A 16,361-nucleotide genomic window follows, 5' to 3' on the forward strand; every position below is an offset into this window, starting at 1 on the left:
GGGGCAGACCCCAGACACCGGGGAGTGCGGGGTGAACCCCCCCTTTCCCTCTTTGGGGGTTTCTCCGGAAGGGAAAATTCAACGTCCCCTTCCCAAGAGCAGCCGGAGGTGCGGGCGGCGCGGCAGCGTGCGCGCCCGCGGGGACCGAGCTCGCCGGGCGCGGAGCGCGGGGCTCTGCGGGCTTCGGGGGCCTCCGGGCCGGGGTCGAGCTTTTCCACCTTCTCTCTTGGAGGTGGGGGCAGAGCCGGGCGCGGCGGGGCGATGCTCGGCAGCCCCGCGGGCTGCGCGCACACACCGGACCCCCAATCCCACGGCCCGGGGGCGCGGGGGGGTGACCGGGGCAGCCCCCGCGGGGACAGCGCGTCCCTTCAGGGACCGGGCAGCGCCTTCCGTGGGCTCCCGCTGACCGAGCAGCGGCAGCGCCGGCTCCGGCCGCGGCTCCGCGCTCTCCCCGGCGGGGCACAGCCTCCCTCGCCCTTCGCTTTGCGTTTGGGGCGCTTGAGGTTGTTTCCTTTATTTTGCTGTTAAAGCGGGGTGGCTGCTGCCGGTGCCGAGGAGAAGAAGTTACAATTTAGCGGTCAGCACCCTGGAGGGTGTGGGAAGTTTGGGATAGGCCGATGGTGGGGCTTGCGAGTAATGATATTCAGTCCTCTGTAATGATTAGTAATTTGTCATAATATTAGAATAGAACATCGTCTTTAGCTTGTCCACGAGCAGTCTCGTTATATTTGTTTATTGTCTGCGTAATTGGAACCATTTATTGGTGTGTATTGAATACTGCCATGGTTTGCATGAATTTTTACATTGTTTTTCATTTATTCACTTTATTTTGACACCAGGAGTTCTGTTATTTGCTTCGATTAAGGGGAGGGATTTAAGTGTTGCACAGGGCCGTTTGGGAAGTGCAGTATTAAAACAAGATAAATAACTCTGCTTACCAGATAAAGTTTGCATCAGAGCTACAAATATGAAAATTCTAAATGACTGTTGCAATCAATGTAAATTCTGAAACAAACCAGAAACCTTAAATGAAGCCAACGCCATCTATTTTAATAATTTTTGTTATATTCCTGTCAGAGTCCTATTTAATTAAAAGAATAATTTCAGACATAGTCATTGATGAATGCATAGAAAACCAGGTACCTCTTAAATTAACATAGTGTTTCTTTGCAATAATTAGAGAACATTTCGATTACATGTAAATATTTGTCAAGACATTTTTCAGAACATTTATTGTCTTTTTATTATTATGTATGTATTCTGACAGTTCCTAAAAAAAAAAACTCAGCAGGGAAACATATTTCTGAATAAACACGCTGTTACTATTATTATTATTATTATTATTATTATTATTATTATTATTATTATTATTATCCACTTGTTTATCTGGAAACCTGTGATTTTTCTTTTGATTAGAATACTTGGCCAGTGACAGAAAGATTTACTCTTTCATATTCTTCTTTTTAGATCTTGGATGAGTTTTGCAATGTGAAGTTCTGCATAGATGCCAGTCAACCAGATGTAGGAAACTGGCTCAAATATATCAAGTTTGCTGGATGCTACAATCAGCACAACCTTGTTGCATGTCAAATAAGTGATCAGGTACGTGGTGTTCACTTTCTTTTAGGGAATTATTTTTTAGGGAACTTTCAGGTGTCAATGGAAAAAAAAAAAAACACAGCAATTCACAGCAGCTTTTGGCCTGTTGGCTGTTACGGCAAAACATAAGGTACAGATGGAAATGCAGAATGGAATAATTTTGATTATGGGCAGTGGAAAATATGCATTTTTTATTTTCCATATTGTTGTTCAATTCATAAATGATTTTTTTTTTTTTTTTTTTTTTGTCTTATACCTGATAAAATTCAGCACTGCTCTCTAAGGGATGCAAAGCCATTATGTGCTGGTTTTGAATTAGGAGCATTTTTCTGGCTCCTGTTGCAATCCACTTGGATTGCTATGTTAAATCGTTGAGTTGGTCAGAAACTGTAATGTGAATTTAATGTAAAGAGCGAAGGACACAAAAGTGATAATGTTACCAGTTACCAGTGTGCTTGCTTGTGTGGGGCTTTGGATTTGAATGCACACGTGCGTGGATATTATTGTGCCTTCCCATACACTTTGCTGGAACTCACAGTACTTATGTGCTGAATCAGGCTCTTCGGTGGCTTTCTTTTTCTTTTCGTTTATTGCACTCAAGTCCATTCGTTGTTGGGCTGAAACATTATTTATCCTTGCGTGTTGGAAAAAAGGCTGGGATAGGCAAAGGCAGAATGCAGTAAAGCAGTAAAGCATTTTGTTTTCAATTATGCTGATGAGTTATTAGGTGTTTCCTAAATCAGGGATTGCTTTTGTCTGCGGATAACACAGGCCATTATGAAATATTTCAATGGGTGAAGTTGGGCTGAGGAAGCTTTGCTTCTTTAAAGTAAAATATCTAAAACAGAAAAGCAGCAACTGACTGTGAATTCTTGTTTCCAATTTAAACTGTGCTACCTGCAACGTATGATTCGATTCATTTAATCAGTGTTTCATTTTTCACCGCTTAATTAACTGCATCAGGTGAACGTTAGAGATTATCTTTAGCTGATTTAATTGCCTTGACAGTATTGAAAGAGGAATCACAACCAGACACAAAGCTTCAATTAGAAATCATTCTTTCTAATCAAATTCCTTACGTATAGGAAATGAATGTGAGGGAGCCTGCTATTTCCAGCCCAGTGCTATGTATTTCAGTCATGCAAGACAGCTGATTAAAACTGGGTTAAATAACTTTCTCAGAAACTATGAGAGAAGATCTTTTTCATTTCCAACTTTTACAGTTCAGCCCTGAGCACATGTAGCATAGAACGAGCCAGCAGACTGAGAGATAATTTCTTTTTTATACAGCAGCTGGTTTAACTAAAGAAACCCTAAAGGTTATTAGTAAAAGCAAGTTATGTTTTCAAAGCTGAAATATGCGTTGTGCTGAAAAACGGTAAATTCTCTCCATGCAGAGCATTTATGGAACAGTGATAGGAAAAGGAAACTGTGTCAATTAATTGAAACAGCAAATTCAAGTATTTTACATTGAGCAGGTAGGAAAGAACAGAAGTAGAATCACGTGCATTGGTCAGAGCAACTCACTGTCCTTGGGTCGGTGTTGGGGATCTGCAGCTGAAAGTGCAGGCGAGGCTGAGCCATCAGCATCTCCCTCTGAACGCACACAAGCACCCGCGCTTTGACGTTTTTGGAAGGAGAGTTATGGCGCTTTTAACTTTCTCTTTTTTTAGTGTTTACATTTCTGACATTTGGTAATGGTGGCTGTACTGCTGCCAGTAATCCCCTTCATTCACTGGAGACTTGTTATTTATTTTGCACAGTATCGTGCTGTTCATAATTCCATATTTTTATAGCGTTTTTGTTGCTGAGATTTGCAAATTAAGATTTGGTTGTCTTTCAAGTAGCATGTTGTGATCTGGGTGCTGTCAGCAGGAGATTGTCGTTCGTTTGGCCCTCTGGAAACGCTGCACGTTCACCCACAAAACCGTCTGCGTACTCCAACGTTTTATGACCAGAACCTAAAAAGTTAATGCTAAAAATGTGCTCTCGAATCTTAAAGCAAGAAAGCTTTTCTAACAGCTCCTCCTTCTGCTTTCTTCTGGCACAAGCTCGCCAGAGGTAATATAAAATATAATGGGAAGGCGAACTGGGAAATGGACGTTACATGGCCAAACGCGTGCGTGTACAAGGAGTGACAAATGCAAGTCAGGGCTGAGTGTGCACATATAGACTGTGTGGGGCTGCCTGGGGTCACTCAGCCTCGGTAGCTCCTGGAAAAAAAAAAAAAAAAAACCAAAACTAAAAAGCAGGGGGAGAAAGAAAAAGAAGGGAATAAAATGGGAAAATAAAAATAAGGCAAAGCCGAGAATGCGTGTCATTGGTTGTAGATAGAGCTGGAGGGCAGAGACGATGCAGCCCAGCTGGTACAGGAGACCCCAGCTCAGCTGGAGCCACAGCCAGTGCTGGGTGCAGGTGTGGGGGGACACCCCAGTTCTTCCTGCCTCCCCCAGGGACACAAAGCCCCTCAGCAGCCCTGGTTGCACGGGGAGCATCCCCAGCGCGGAGACGCCGCTCGCTCCCGAGCCACAGACACTCGATCAGCAGTAATTGTTCACCTCTAATTGCTTCAACTCATCTGTAAAATTCACAAGCAAACACAGGGCTGTACCTGAGGAGGTAAAAGATCCTGCCAGCGCTCCCAGCCTCATGCTGCCCACAAGTTTGTACTACTAAATTCAAGCTTGACTGACAGACAGGTATGGTTCCCAGACTGCTCGAGGCAGGATTGGGATGAGCTCGGGGCGGTGTGTAATCTGGTCACTCCACTGTGTTCTACCTGCTGTATTTAACAAAGAGAGGGAAAGAAAAACATCTTTTTTGTCATTTTCTCTCTTAGAGTTTTTTCAGAGACATACCACCCCACCCCCTGACTCACGGCTGAGGTTAGGTTTCATCACTTAGGATCAACTTTACAAAAGGCCTGGGCTCTTTCTTATGACTGTATAAATGAGCTTTGCTGAGATGAACAGCTCGATAATGGTGAGATGCAGTCAAAACATGCGCGCTGGATGCAACTCATGTTTCATTTGATTGCAGCTGGAGTAGGGCTTAAAAGCTGCATTTTTTTACTTATTTTCTTTTAAATTTCGAATGAGGTCGATCTAGGATTTCTTTTTGCTGTCTTACATATTATCTCCTGTCATACCCAATCTAACCTGAACATACGTAATTTTCGGTGTGTATCAATAGTGAAATTCCACAAACGGGGCACTCAGTCTTTCTCTTTTCCCCAAAGGGACTACAGCATGTGCAGAGCTACAGAGAGTCTTGTCACTGTTCTTGCCCTGGAATGTGTTTTTTCAGCTCAGAGTCATTTTAGGATTCTAGAGCAGTTTCTGCTATCTTGGACGACTCCTCTCTGTTATCGTTGAATATCTATTAGTTCAACTTTTTAATGACTTCAGAATGACTGGCTCTATTAGGATTTCTGGCACTGCTGTCAGCCCAGCAAAAGCATTATTTTTAAAGATGTATGTTAATGAAAGTGTGGTTGCAAATCAAGCAGTGGCATGGAAGGAGCTGTCACACATTCCAGGCTGAGATCATGGTCACCTTCAAACTACAATTTTTTTTTTTTTTTTAACTTTTTTATTTTCAGAAAGATTGTTGGTAGCTGTTGAAGTTAAGACCCCTGAATACTGTTTTTACCTTGCTTGTTGCTTGCAGTGTTCTGACACTGATACAGACACACAGTGCTGTGAAGCTGCCCCGAGCTTCTCTTTCCCCCCAACAAAGCAGCTCCTGGAGGGTCCCCTTGGTTTATCCATGGAAAACTCAGAGTGACTCAGGATCACTCTACTGAGGTTTTAGATTGCTGTGCGTGCTGAAATAGGTTTTTGCTGGGTTTTTGTGTGTGTGTTTTGTTTCCTTGCCTTATACTCAAGTACGTGCCACTGCAAAGGGAGCAAAACCAGTAGTATCACACTCTTAACAACATGCCTGATGTCAGTGATATAAACTTACAGGAGTGAACCTACTGCTGTAGGTTCCACCAGATCTGATCCCACCTTACACGTTTTACAAACTTTTTTAATCTGCAGGCACAGCTTCATGTTTCAGGTTTTATGGCCGCGGCCCCCCGTCCGCGTCGGGCAGGGGCTCCTTGCACAGCCACCTGCAAAAGTTGTGTATTTAAGGAATAGTTTTGAGGCTTTGTTGTCAGAGAGTGAAATTAAAGGTTTTGGCTGTTGTGGGTCAGGAGGGCAGCACACGCTGAGCTCATACAAGGAGTTGTTGGTTATTTATCAAATGAAGTTTAATCCAGCTCCCACTGAAAATCTGTCTCCAGTGGAGCAGGGATGTTTTAGCTTGGGGCTGGTGGAACGAAGAGCTGCTCAGTGGTGATTTTCCACTTGCTGCAGTTAGAGCTGATGCTGTGGGTGAAATTCCTGCCTGGGCTTTATGACTGCCTGTGTTATCCGGAATTTGATGCACTGGTGGTGTTACTGCCCTCAGCATTGGACTGTCCTGATGTGACCTAAAATAAACTGTTTAGAACCAAACCTAGGACTTCATGTTTGCCTTTCTGCAAAGTGATGAGGTTTTACTTGATGATTCTTGTTTCATGAAAGTGATAAGGGATTTTTTGTGATGGGGGCAGTCAAATCCTACTCGCTCATTAAAGCGTAGAGAATTGTGGGCAACCACAGAGCCAGGACAAGACTGCACCTTGCTTGATACTGGTGTGGTTCATTAATGGAGGTTCATGAGTGTTAGAGGACAACTGATTGGTTAGGTCAGCTCAGGAGAACAGGTGGGTGACAGAAGTTGGGGTCTGGTGTCAGAGGTTAGTCAAGGAAGAGGTTCTCATGACCAGAGCAGCTCGGATGAACCGAGGCTTTCACAGAAACTAAAATTCACCAAGAGTGGAAGAAGACCTGAGTGGTACTGGGGAAGGAGGTGGCCTTCAGCCCCCTCAAGATGCTCTGCAGAGAAGTATCCTGCAGTTCGCTTCTTGGGAGAGCAGGAGGCACCTTCTCCCTCACAAGGTGGAAAAATGGGGATTCCTGGTGCATCCTTCCTCGGGTCCTTCCTGCATAGAGAGTTTGGGGCATTTTGGAGATGAAGAAGGAAAGGATTCACAGCCCTGGTGCTGAGGCACTGTGGTGCTCCCCTGCCCTCTCTGCAGTGGGAAGAGGAAGGTCCTTTCTCCTCACTGGGCTTCCACTTGTGCCCCTGCAGCCCCTTGTGTGCAGAGGCTTGTTGAGTTTTGCCTCTGGATTTTTGCTGAAGTTTTCTTTGGGCCCAGTACAGCTCTCAGGCAGGATTCTTCTACCTTGGCCCTTGAAAAAACTCCAGTTTGTTTCAATTTATCATTTGCCTGAGTATAGCAAAAAGAACGTGGCTCAGGTTTCATCACACAGCTCTCCAGCTGCACAAGTTGTTCATCAGGGGAGTTAAAATTGAAGCTGTACTATTTGGACCTTTCTCTTTCTTGTTTTTTCCCCTTCAAACTCTTAATTACGGCTTGTTGTGAAGTTCTGTGTCTGTTCCTCCTTCTCATTTACCTGGCAGGCATAATTCCTGGTTTTGATGGAGCTCCTCGGACATAATGCTCATTAGTAGTTTTGGACATTTAATTTGTTTTGCTTTTCAAGCAAGTTCCACTCTCGCTCCGAAGAGTGTAGAGGGGGTGCCGGTTGGCAGCATGCACGCTGCCTCTTGGGGCACATTCCCAAAGGCACTGGGAGATGAGGCTGCCCTGCTTGGGGTGGGTGTACCCTTGGAATGTGGTCCAGTGAGTGCTGGATGTGGGTGTTGGAGGGGCTCACCAGGGAGCAATCCACTTTTGGGGCCTTCTGTTCCACCCCACCATCCCCAGCAGAGCGAGTCCCCCTGTTTGCACCAGCGTGGGGCAGGACAGGATCTCTGGGTGCCTCCCCCGTGGTGGGAGCCGTGAGTTCAGCACGTGGCCGGGGGGTTGAAGGACAACCTGCATCGGCTTGGAGCAGCATCTCCAGCCAGCCCTACGGTCTGAATTTCCCAGGCAGCTCTGGGGCACGTGCAATATTTTCCAAAGCTGTAGGCAGGAATAAAGGGTTTAGTTGGATGCACCAAATAAACACAGCTCCTCTTTGGGGCACAAATGTGTGCGAGGCAGTTCCTGCCTTCGCTGGCACTCAGTGACTGAGCTGTTGCTTTTCCCCCTGCAAAACCTTAACTTCAATTAACCCCTCCTGGTTCTGGGGGATGCCGATGGGAGCAGAGGGGGGTCCAGGCAGGGCGGTGTGGGGCTGGCAGGGGCAGGGGGATGGCTGGGGTGCTTCAAAGCACACGGGCTCAGCGGCCAAGCGTGGCCCCAGCCGAGCTCGCGGGGAGCGCGTTGCGCTATTATTTCAATTATTACAACTTCCTGCGTAGGTCGAAGGTCATTCATAATTCACGCTTCTGTCATCTTTACACATGCCAAATGCAGTCTATTAAGCATAAATAAAATTTCAAGTGCCTGACCAGGAAAAGTAAACTGGGATTCATAACAATGAGGCCTTATTCATCCATTTAAAAGTGAATTGTGTGTGTTCCTTTTTTTTCTCCCCCCTCCCCTTTCCCTTTATGGCTTTGCAGTTTGGGAGCTTTTTATTTCTGCTCGGTAGCACAGATCTCTGACCTGCGGTGTGGGCAGGCACAGAGCGCTGATGAGCCAGGCCTCCCCCAGCTTCTCCCCACCTCGGACCCCCTGAACTTGGAAAGTGTTTCCAGACCTGAATCCGATTTTGCTCTTCCTACATAAACTGTAGTCACACACCGTTGATCCCAGGGCATGTGAAATGCGCATCTGGACTTTGCTTTTTTTCCCCCCTCCTCTGGTCGTTCCTCTCCTGTGCAGGAGCTCTTCCTATACTTGTTCTCAAGCAGACCGGTGCAGGTTAACCCAAAAAAGTTGGTTAATGGAGCAGGCTCAGTCAGCTGGAGAAATGATAGCCAGAAAATGGAAACCTTTCATTAAGGAGGTAGAGTCAGGACTGTGCCCCAGAAATCTTCAGGCCTTGCAATTGAAAAATCCACTTATTTTATGATAGCATTTCCTAATACAGAAACTGCTGCCTGTGGTAGAGGTGCTGTGCTTGCAAAATACAGGCAGCCCAAGGGGTACCTGTGGGGCTGGCGGGGAATTTGGGAGGTTCCTCATCTGGGGGCTGCAGGACACCCCCTCCCCACCTGCCCTCAGTCATCTGCTGCTGCTGCCTCAAAATTTGGGCAACATGATTCATTTCAACAGTTTGCTTCTCACTTTTTCCCAGACAGGGTAATTCCAGGGCGTTTTAAGTGGGAGGAGTGAGAAAAAAAATGCTATTCATGTGAAGTAATAAGGACAGGTCTTAAAATCAGAATAAATTTAGCTGCACGATCATTTTGGTTTAAACTTCAATATGTTTTATTTTAGATTCTCACTGCAACGCAAATTGATGAATAAATGGTGCAGGTGATTTTTTTCTGTACGTACAGAAATTTTAAACAAATATTTTTAACAATAATAAAAGTTAGTAGTCTAATGATGTGAAAATGCCAGAGCTGGAATTCTGTCACTCAGCCTTTGTTTTGGAGAATGTTGGGTTTGAGACGCAAAATAAAGAAACATTACTCAACTTAAAAAATGAAGCTTTTTGAAACAGTCAACTTGTTCCCCTGCTGAGGGACAGAGAGGTTGGCCAGGCAGTTTCTGATAGGTAGTTGGATCATCTCTGGATCTTTAAATACCAATGCAGACAAGACAACTGGCTGCAGAGTCTACTCCCTGCTCAGGGATGTGTCCCACAGCTGCAGGAAAGATGCTGCATCCTCCTGGGCTTCCCCAAGAGAAGCGATGCTCCCCGGCACAGCGCTTGTGAGCAAGACCCTCTTTATGCCCCAGTGCATGTGTCCTCACTCTGTGGTGAGAGTTGAAAAGGTCTGTCCAAACACCTTTGATGGGACAGGGAAAATACCCGAGAAGGCTCCGCTGCAGTTTTTGTTCGCTCCTTGGTGCGGATGCAACACCAGCCCGGGAAGAACAGCGGCATTTACCTGACTGGGAAAGAAAACCTGGCAGCAGAAGCAAGTCCTGGGTAGAGCAGAAGCTTCAGCACAGTCCCTCTGGAATGGTGGAAGTCCTTCCTGGCTCTGTGGTGGTCCTGCTCCTACTTCCATCCCAACAGGGAGGTCTGCAGAAGTCTCTTCAGTCAGTGTGCACATGCCATTATTCCACACATTATTTTCACCCAAACCAGCCAGCAACTGGGCCCATCTTTCACAGATCCAACTGCAGCTTCCCTTTCAGAAATGCAGAGACCATTACACTTCTGGAATTAAAAATCCACTTTCCAATACATTCATCGTAACAAATGGAAAACCAAGCATTGCTTGCAGCAAATATTCACTGGATGTGGCACTGTCATCAGGTTTATTTGCAAGACGTAAAAAGCTGACTTAATTTAAATGTGGTTTGGCCTTTGATGGGATGAGCTGTGCTGCCTCAGTGCACGCTGAAGCCCACCAGGAAGCCCTGTGTCCTTTGGCACTGACAACGGCAGTGGATCCACAGGGGCTTGTGGTACCAGATATTTGCCTGGCTGCATGAAGAGATTTACACAGGACACTGCCGTGGCTCTCTTGGCCTCCAAAACACTCGGTGGAGTTTGAAATCCCCTCAACAAGAGATACAAATGGGAAGCCCAAGCAGCCCAGGCTGATGTTTCAATGAGGGTGGCGAGGATGAGGAGGGAGGGTGGATCACACTGCCCATAAATTCCTTCTCCTGGTTTTTATGGGGAAAACTGTCCCCAAGCAGGGGCTTGTGGCAATGGTACCTTGTGCCTGATGTGTTTTGCCAGCGCTTCTGTCGCCTGGTCGGGGGTGAGCATCGTGATGTGGGATGAGCTGTGCCAGCAGCCTCCACTGCCGCTCCCTGCCCTGTTCTCCGGAGTGGCTTTTGGGACAAACCGAAGGAAAAACTCCTCCAAATCTGAGGAAACGCATAATTAATTCGGTATTTTTAGGTATTTCAGCTTGTGCAGACAGAAAGGATTAGCCTGTACGGCCACCTCCTGGAGGACACCGGTATGTGCTGGCTGCCGGTGGGTGACAGGCTGTGTGTGCCTGGGCAGGGAAAGCGCCCACCGCGGGTGACAGTGCACGTGTGACCGCGCAGGGAAGGTACCCACGAACCTCCAGACACCTGTCCTTACCTGGGACAGGCTCATCTCTGTGCCTTTGAACGCTGGAGGTGATTTGCTGCCCCTCTCCCCGTGCACTGCAATGAGTGTTGGGAGCTAAGAGTTTGGGAGCAAACCCTTTAAAAATGCATTAGCCTGAGAAAAAGCAAAGGCATCATTTTTTAGCGTAGGAAACATAGCTGTCATGTGGTTTTGTTTAACAAGGCCCGAGGAAGTTACTAATATTTATTTGAGCTGCTTCGTGGAGCTTTTTAGTGCTCTTCGCGTTTCCTGCTGAGACAGAAAGCAGCCAGATGGATTTTGGGAATTTCCTTTCGGCAGAGTCTCGTGGTGGTGGCGTGTGCTTCCTCTGGTGCGTGGACCCAAGGGAGGGTGTCCCCTTTGCCCTCCCCCACAGCCTGCTGCCTCCCCAGTGGGCTCCTTCCCACCGCCCAGCATCACCTGTGTGAGGGGACAAGGTGTCACCAGCCAGGGCCACCACCAGCAGCTTTGGCTGCTCACGGTGTTTCTTCATCCAGGACTGATTTTTCCTTTGGTTTCCATTTGAAGCTAAGGAATAACCAGGTGCACTGGTTCTTACAGGCTTCTCTCCTCACGGATTTTTGGACTGTGTAGATGGAACAGGGGGCTGGATGTCTATGGCTTAACCAGCAGCATCTCCTCATGTCTGCTTTAGAATTGCAGAAACATTAGGGTTGGAAAAGACATCTAAGATAATTGAGTCTGAGCATTAAAATTACTTTAGGACCTTTTCCCAGTGCAACAGGAGTTCCTTCCCTTACCAGCATCACTCAGGGATGTGTTTTATGGCTGCTCTGTACTTGGGTTTGGTATAACTCAGCAGACAAGTTGCTGGTGATATCTGCAGTCATCACACAGCTCATTTTGCAGCAGAGGCTGTTGAAAGCAGCTGTTCTTTTTATCCTCACAGAGCCCAAAACACAATGGCTTTGAGGCTGGAGGGAGCAGACCTGCCATGGTCAATCAGCTCCTCTCCAGCAGCAGCATCATGAGCGGGCAGGCTCAGACCACGAGGTCTGCCACGCTCACCAGCAGTGCTTGATGCTTCTTGGCCTGTCATGGTGCTTACCTTGCTTTTTCTTTCTGATTTTGGTGTTTGTTTTTCTTTTCCCAGATATTCTACAGAGTGGTAGCAGATATTGAACCAGGAGAGGAGCTCTTACTGTTCATGAAGAGTGAAGATTATTCACATGAGACGATGGCTCCGGACATCCATGGTTAGCCTCTTCTTACTGTTTCGTTAATTAACCCAGTGAAATTAATTCACTGAAATTAACCCAGAATTTAGGCAGATCTTTTTCTTGGCTTGCAATCTGTAATGGCTTCACTGCAGCCAGGGAGGAGAGCTGGACTGTGGTTGTGTTTGTCCATCTTCTTCCCTTCTGTTCCTGATTGACACTTGATGGTTTTGTGGGGTTGCAAAAGAAGAACAACAGTCCACGTCCTTATCTCAAGACTGTGCTGCGCCTGCTGGACACGTCCAGGCCCTGGTTTTAGGTTATTTTTTGTCATTTAGCCAAACAGCTGCTACCTTGAAAAGAGGACATCTGAGGTTGTCAGTGTTGCTGTCACTTGTGAGGACATCTCAGCCATTCTTACTCCTCACACTTGTCCTTTACTCATCCCACACACAGATTCATCATCTGAAACTCCTGAGTTGTTGCTCAGATGTGTCCCCCAGTCTCCAAAATCTCCCTTAGCTGTGCTGCCTGTTGGGCAGTCGGTTATCAGTGGAAACTGTGTGTGGGATATCTGCTTAATGCCCAGCACGTTGCAGTTTATGCCCAGAGGCGCATTTTACAAATTGTCAGGAATATGGGGACAATACACAGGTCAGGAATTATCAAGGTCTCCACTTTCTTGTAACTGCTTGTACATGTAAAGTTGTGTTTCTTGTTCTCTTAAAAAAAAAAAAAAAAAAAAAAAAAGCGGGGATTATTTATTAATTCCCATTTGGTTTTGTGTTTGGGTTTTTCCCGCGGTGGCACCTTTGTTTAGTTATTGCTGAAGGTGTCCCCCTGTCCAGCACACTGTTCTCCCTGCCTAGTCCCCATGGTCAAGGAGCTATTGTATAAATGACACCAGAGGAAATCTCTGCAGTCACATGCAGGATCACGTCCCGCAGGGCTAATTTAGAAGCAGACTGAGCCAAAGTGTTGCTCATGGACGGCCAAGAGCAGAGCCCCATGACACTTTCTCTGGATCAGCTCAACTGTCAAACTGCAACCAAGAACATCCACTGGGGATTCCAGCCAGTGCCTTTCAGAGCCTCAGGGCATTTATATCTGGAACCAAACCAGGGTGTCTGGCTCCTTGTATGGACCAACAGTAGAAAATGCTGCAGGAAAAAAATCGTCGTGGGATGCTCTTCTCCAAGTTTGTTTTTTTGGGGATTTTCTTCAGCTAATCTGCTCTTTTGCAGGAATTACTAGTTAAGGGAATGCAGTACTCACTCCAAAGTAACACCTTACACGTAATCTACACTTTTCAGTAAGAAATTATGACCGATCTTTTGGAATTTAAAGCAAAGAATTGAACTTCAGGCATCTCTGGCTTACTTAGAACAGGGCTGGATGCTGCAGAAGGACTGTGATGAAAATGAAGAGGCTTTTAAAAACTCTGAACACCCTTTTGGCTATTTCAGATGCTGGTGTTTGTGTCTGAGTCAGTCCCTTTCAATGAGAAATGCAGAGACTGGCAGCCTCTGCTGGATATCCATGTTAGACCCTGTATAATTCCATTTAGGATGGTATTTAAACACTTGTCCTTGCTATTTAAACTTTTCTCCCAAGCCAGTGTTAGGGTTTCCTGTTGGAAGTCACCCAGGCAGTCAACATGGAATCAAAGCATTATTTTAAAGCACTCTTGGGAATCCTCTCTTTTGAGTTTCTTCTCTTTTTTTAATTGAAGAGCAATTAGTTAGCCACACCTTCATCCAGCTTCTGATGGGGTGGGGGTTAAAAATGAATGAAAGCTGAAGTGGTGTCCCTGTGCCCAACCCCTGTGTGTTGCAGAGGAGCGCCAGTACCGCTGTGAGGACTGTGACCAGCTCTTTGAGTCGAAGGCTGAGCTGGTGGACCACCAGAAGTTCCCCTGCAGCACGCCTCACTCTGCCTTCTCCATGGTGGAGGAGGACTTCCAGAAGAAGCTCGAGAACGAGAACGACCTTCAAGATGTGCATGAAATCCAGGAGTGCAAAGAGTGTGACCAGGTCTTCCCAGACTTACAAAGGTAGGAGAAGGTGCTTAAAACGTGATTGAACGGGGCAGACTCTGATGGCTTCAGCTGGATTGTGCAGGGCATCAGAACCTGATAAATTCACCTTCTACAGAAACCACAGGTGAAGATAAGCGGGATTTTAATGCCAGCTGGTGGCTTATGGTATAAAAAGAAATTGAGTCTAAATAAATCAGAAATTTGGTCTTTGTGCTTGAAGTCCTTAGTGAGGACCTTAGATTAAGAGCTGGATGTTTTGCTGATCAGATCTGAATTGGGCTGATTACAGTAAAATCACAGGAGTGGTTCTGCTTCACCCAACTGAGGTCTGGGTTCCTTAATCTTAGGTAGAAATAACGGGGAACATCTCCGAATGTTGTTCACTGATGTTACCAATTTTGTCTTTGCAAACAAGCCATTTTATTTAGAGATGGGTTATAGATGTTAATAAATTTATCTATATATTGATATTTATTTTTAGCTGTATGGTCATGAAGCACCAACAAATTTATTGTTTTCTTAATTTTACCTCTCTGTTAAAACAGATAGACCTGTGTGCACATGTACCCAAAATACACATAGAGTGTAAACAATGCAACTGTCACTATAGTTTCTGTGATTACTTAAAATACAATATTGCAGGGCAGATTAACACCAAATTTTGCAAGTTGCTGGAAGATACTGAGAGTACGCAGTGAGTTTTTGCAGATGTGAATTTGGGCCCTTTGGATAATTGGTCCTGGATGCTCCAGGTGCTTGTTCTGCAAGGTGGAGCCCTCTCTCCCAAAACAGAGATGTTCCTTCACTCCTCTCCATGGAGCCGTTACCCCAGCATCATGTGGGGAGTCTCAGATCAGTGGATGATCCTTGCACTTGGACAAAACCGATGACACTGGAATTGAAACATGATTCACTCCCCAGCATATGTCACCCTGCTGAGCAGGAATCCGTGCAGGCACAGGGTCTTGTTCACTGGCTGATGTTGGGCTGTGTGTGGCTCCACACGTATGATTTTCAGTCTGAGGGATTGGTTCCAGGGGGCTGATGGAGGCAGATCAAGTCAGAAGAGTTTCCAGCAGCCTGGGTGAGGCAGGACTCTGGTCTGAGAGGTTTTTGCATGTTGGGAGTTATTCAGTGTTGAAGTTCTTTTCTCCCTGCGAATGAGAGGACAATATCCAACATACAGGAATCATTGAGTAAATGTAAATTTAGCTTAAAATATTAAATATTGAAGAGAAAACAAAGAGCAAGCCATCATAAATAGATGGGCAGTACTGTGAGAAAGTGAAAAATGAGAGAGAATGCAGCTGTTCTCCGAACTTCTGAATTATTGAAAGGCTCATACAGCACACAGACAGTTCACTGCAAAAGAAGTGCCAGAGTGTGCTATATCCAGGTTATATAAAACAAAAGGCCCAAATGCTTGAGGGTGTGAGTAATTACATGGAGAAACAGCTGAGCAGGAAGGTGGGAGTGTTGGATCCAGGAGTGCCCAGTGCTGATGGCCACGGAGGTCACGGCAGAGTCTAGGGCTGGTGTCACAACCAGGGACAAGAATCTCTCCAGGTCTCATGGCAAATTGGTTTATGTGATGGGAAGTCAACTGTTAGAAAAGTATTAAGAGGAGAAGCCAGAATTATTTTTTTCCCGCCCAGAACCAGAAGAGGGGTAGGAGTAAGAGCATCTGCAGAGTGAAGCATTTCCATTGCCTGTGGATGAGAATGGAGGGTGCTGTTCTGCTACACAACCCAAACAAGGCTGGAACCCCAGCAGGTTTTTTCACTGATTTAGCAAAGAACAGTGGGAACTTCATGTGAAAACCGTTTGGGCATCCCAGGCCAAAATTCCCACTTTCCAGTGGGTTTTCTTTGAATCCACTCTTGAATTATGTAGTAATCATCCCTCAGGCAGTGGTGTGGGTTATGACTCTGTATGTGACCAAGCAATAGAGGTGTTTAAAAATACATATTAATGAATGATAAAAATTCAGAGACAAAATTTAATTTAAAGATGTGCAACAGAATTTAGATGGACATTGAATATCCTATTAATGGACTGAATAAACCACTAAGAAATGAATGTCTGAACAACGACACAGTTGCACTCAGTTAATAATAATCATCAAGAATAACTTCAGTTGTGGTGTACCTTATCTGGAGGCTTCTTAAACTCATCCTGTCCTGCTCCAGAGGAGTTATTCCTCATCTATTCCTGCTGTAAGAAAAACTGACTCCCATCAAAGAAGTGGATTTATAGCAGGTGGTGGCATCCAAGGTGTGTTTAGAGGAAAAGTCATAAGGCAGAAATAATTCAGACTGCAGGGAAGAATTACCAGAGTGAAATACTGACAGGTGTATGAAATAATCTCCT

General features: G+C 45.8%; 1 protein-coding gene across 4 annotated transcripts in view; it reads left to right on the plus strand.

Annotated features, from left to right (window-relative positions):
• MECOM (MDS1 and EVI1 complex locus) overlaps nt 1–16,361 on the plus strand; it is a 327,125-nt gene that overhangs the window by 278,542 nt on the left and 32,222 nt on the right. For all 4 annotated transcript variants that reach the window (XM_040074068.2, XM_040074072.2, XM_040074074.2 and 1 more), the window contains 3 exons: nt 1,468–1,602; nt 11,890–11,992; nt 13,790–14,006. In XM_040074068.2, coding sequence (XP_039930002.1) covers nt 1,468–1,602; nt 11,890–11,992; nt 13,790–14,006 — 455 coding nt within the window. The remainder of the gene's footprint in view (nt 1–1,467; nt 1,603–11,889; nt 11,993–13,789; nt 14,007–16,361) is intronic.

Source organism: Hirundo rustica, chromosome 10 (assembly GCF_015227805.2).
Source record: "Hirundo rustica isolate bHirRus1 chromosome 10, bHirRus1.pri.v3, whole genome shotgun sequence".
NCBI classification, from domain to species: domain Eukaryota; kingdom Metazoa; phylum Chordata; class Aves; order Passeriformes; family Hirundinidae; genus Hirundo; species Hirundo rustica.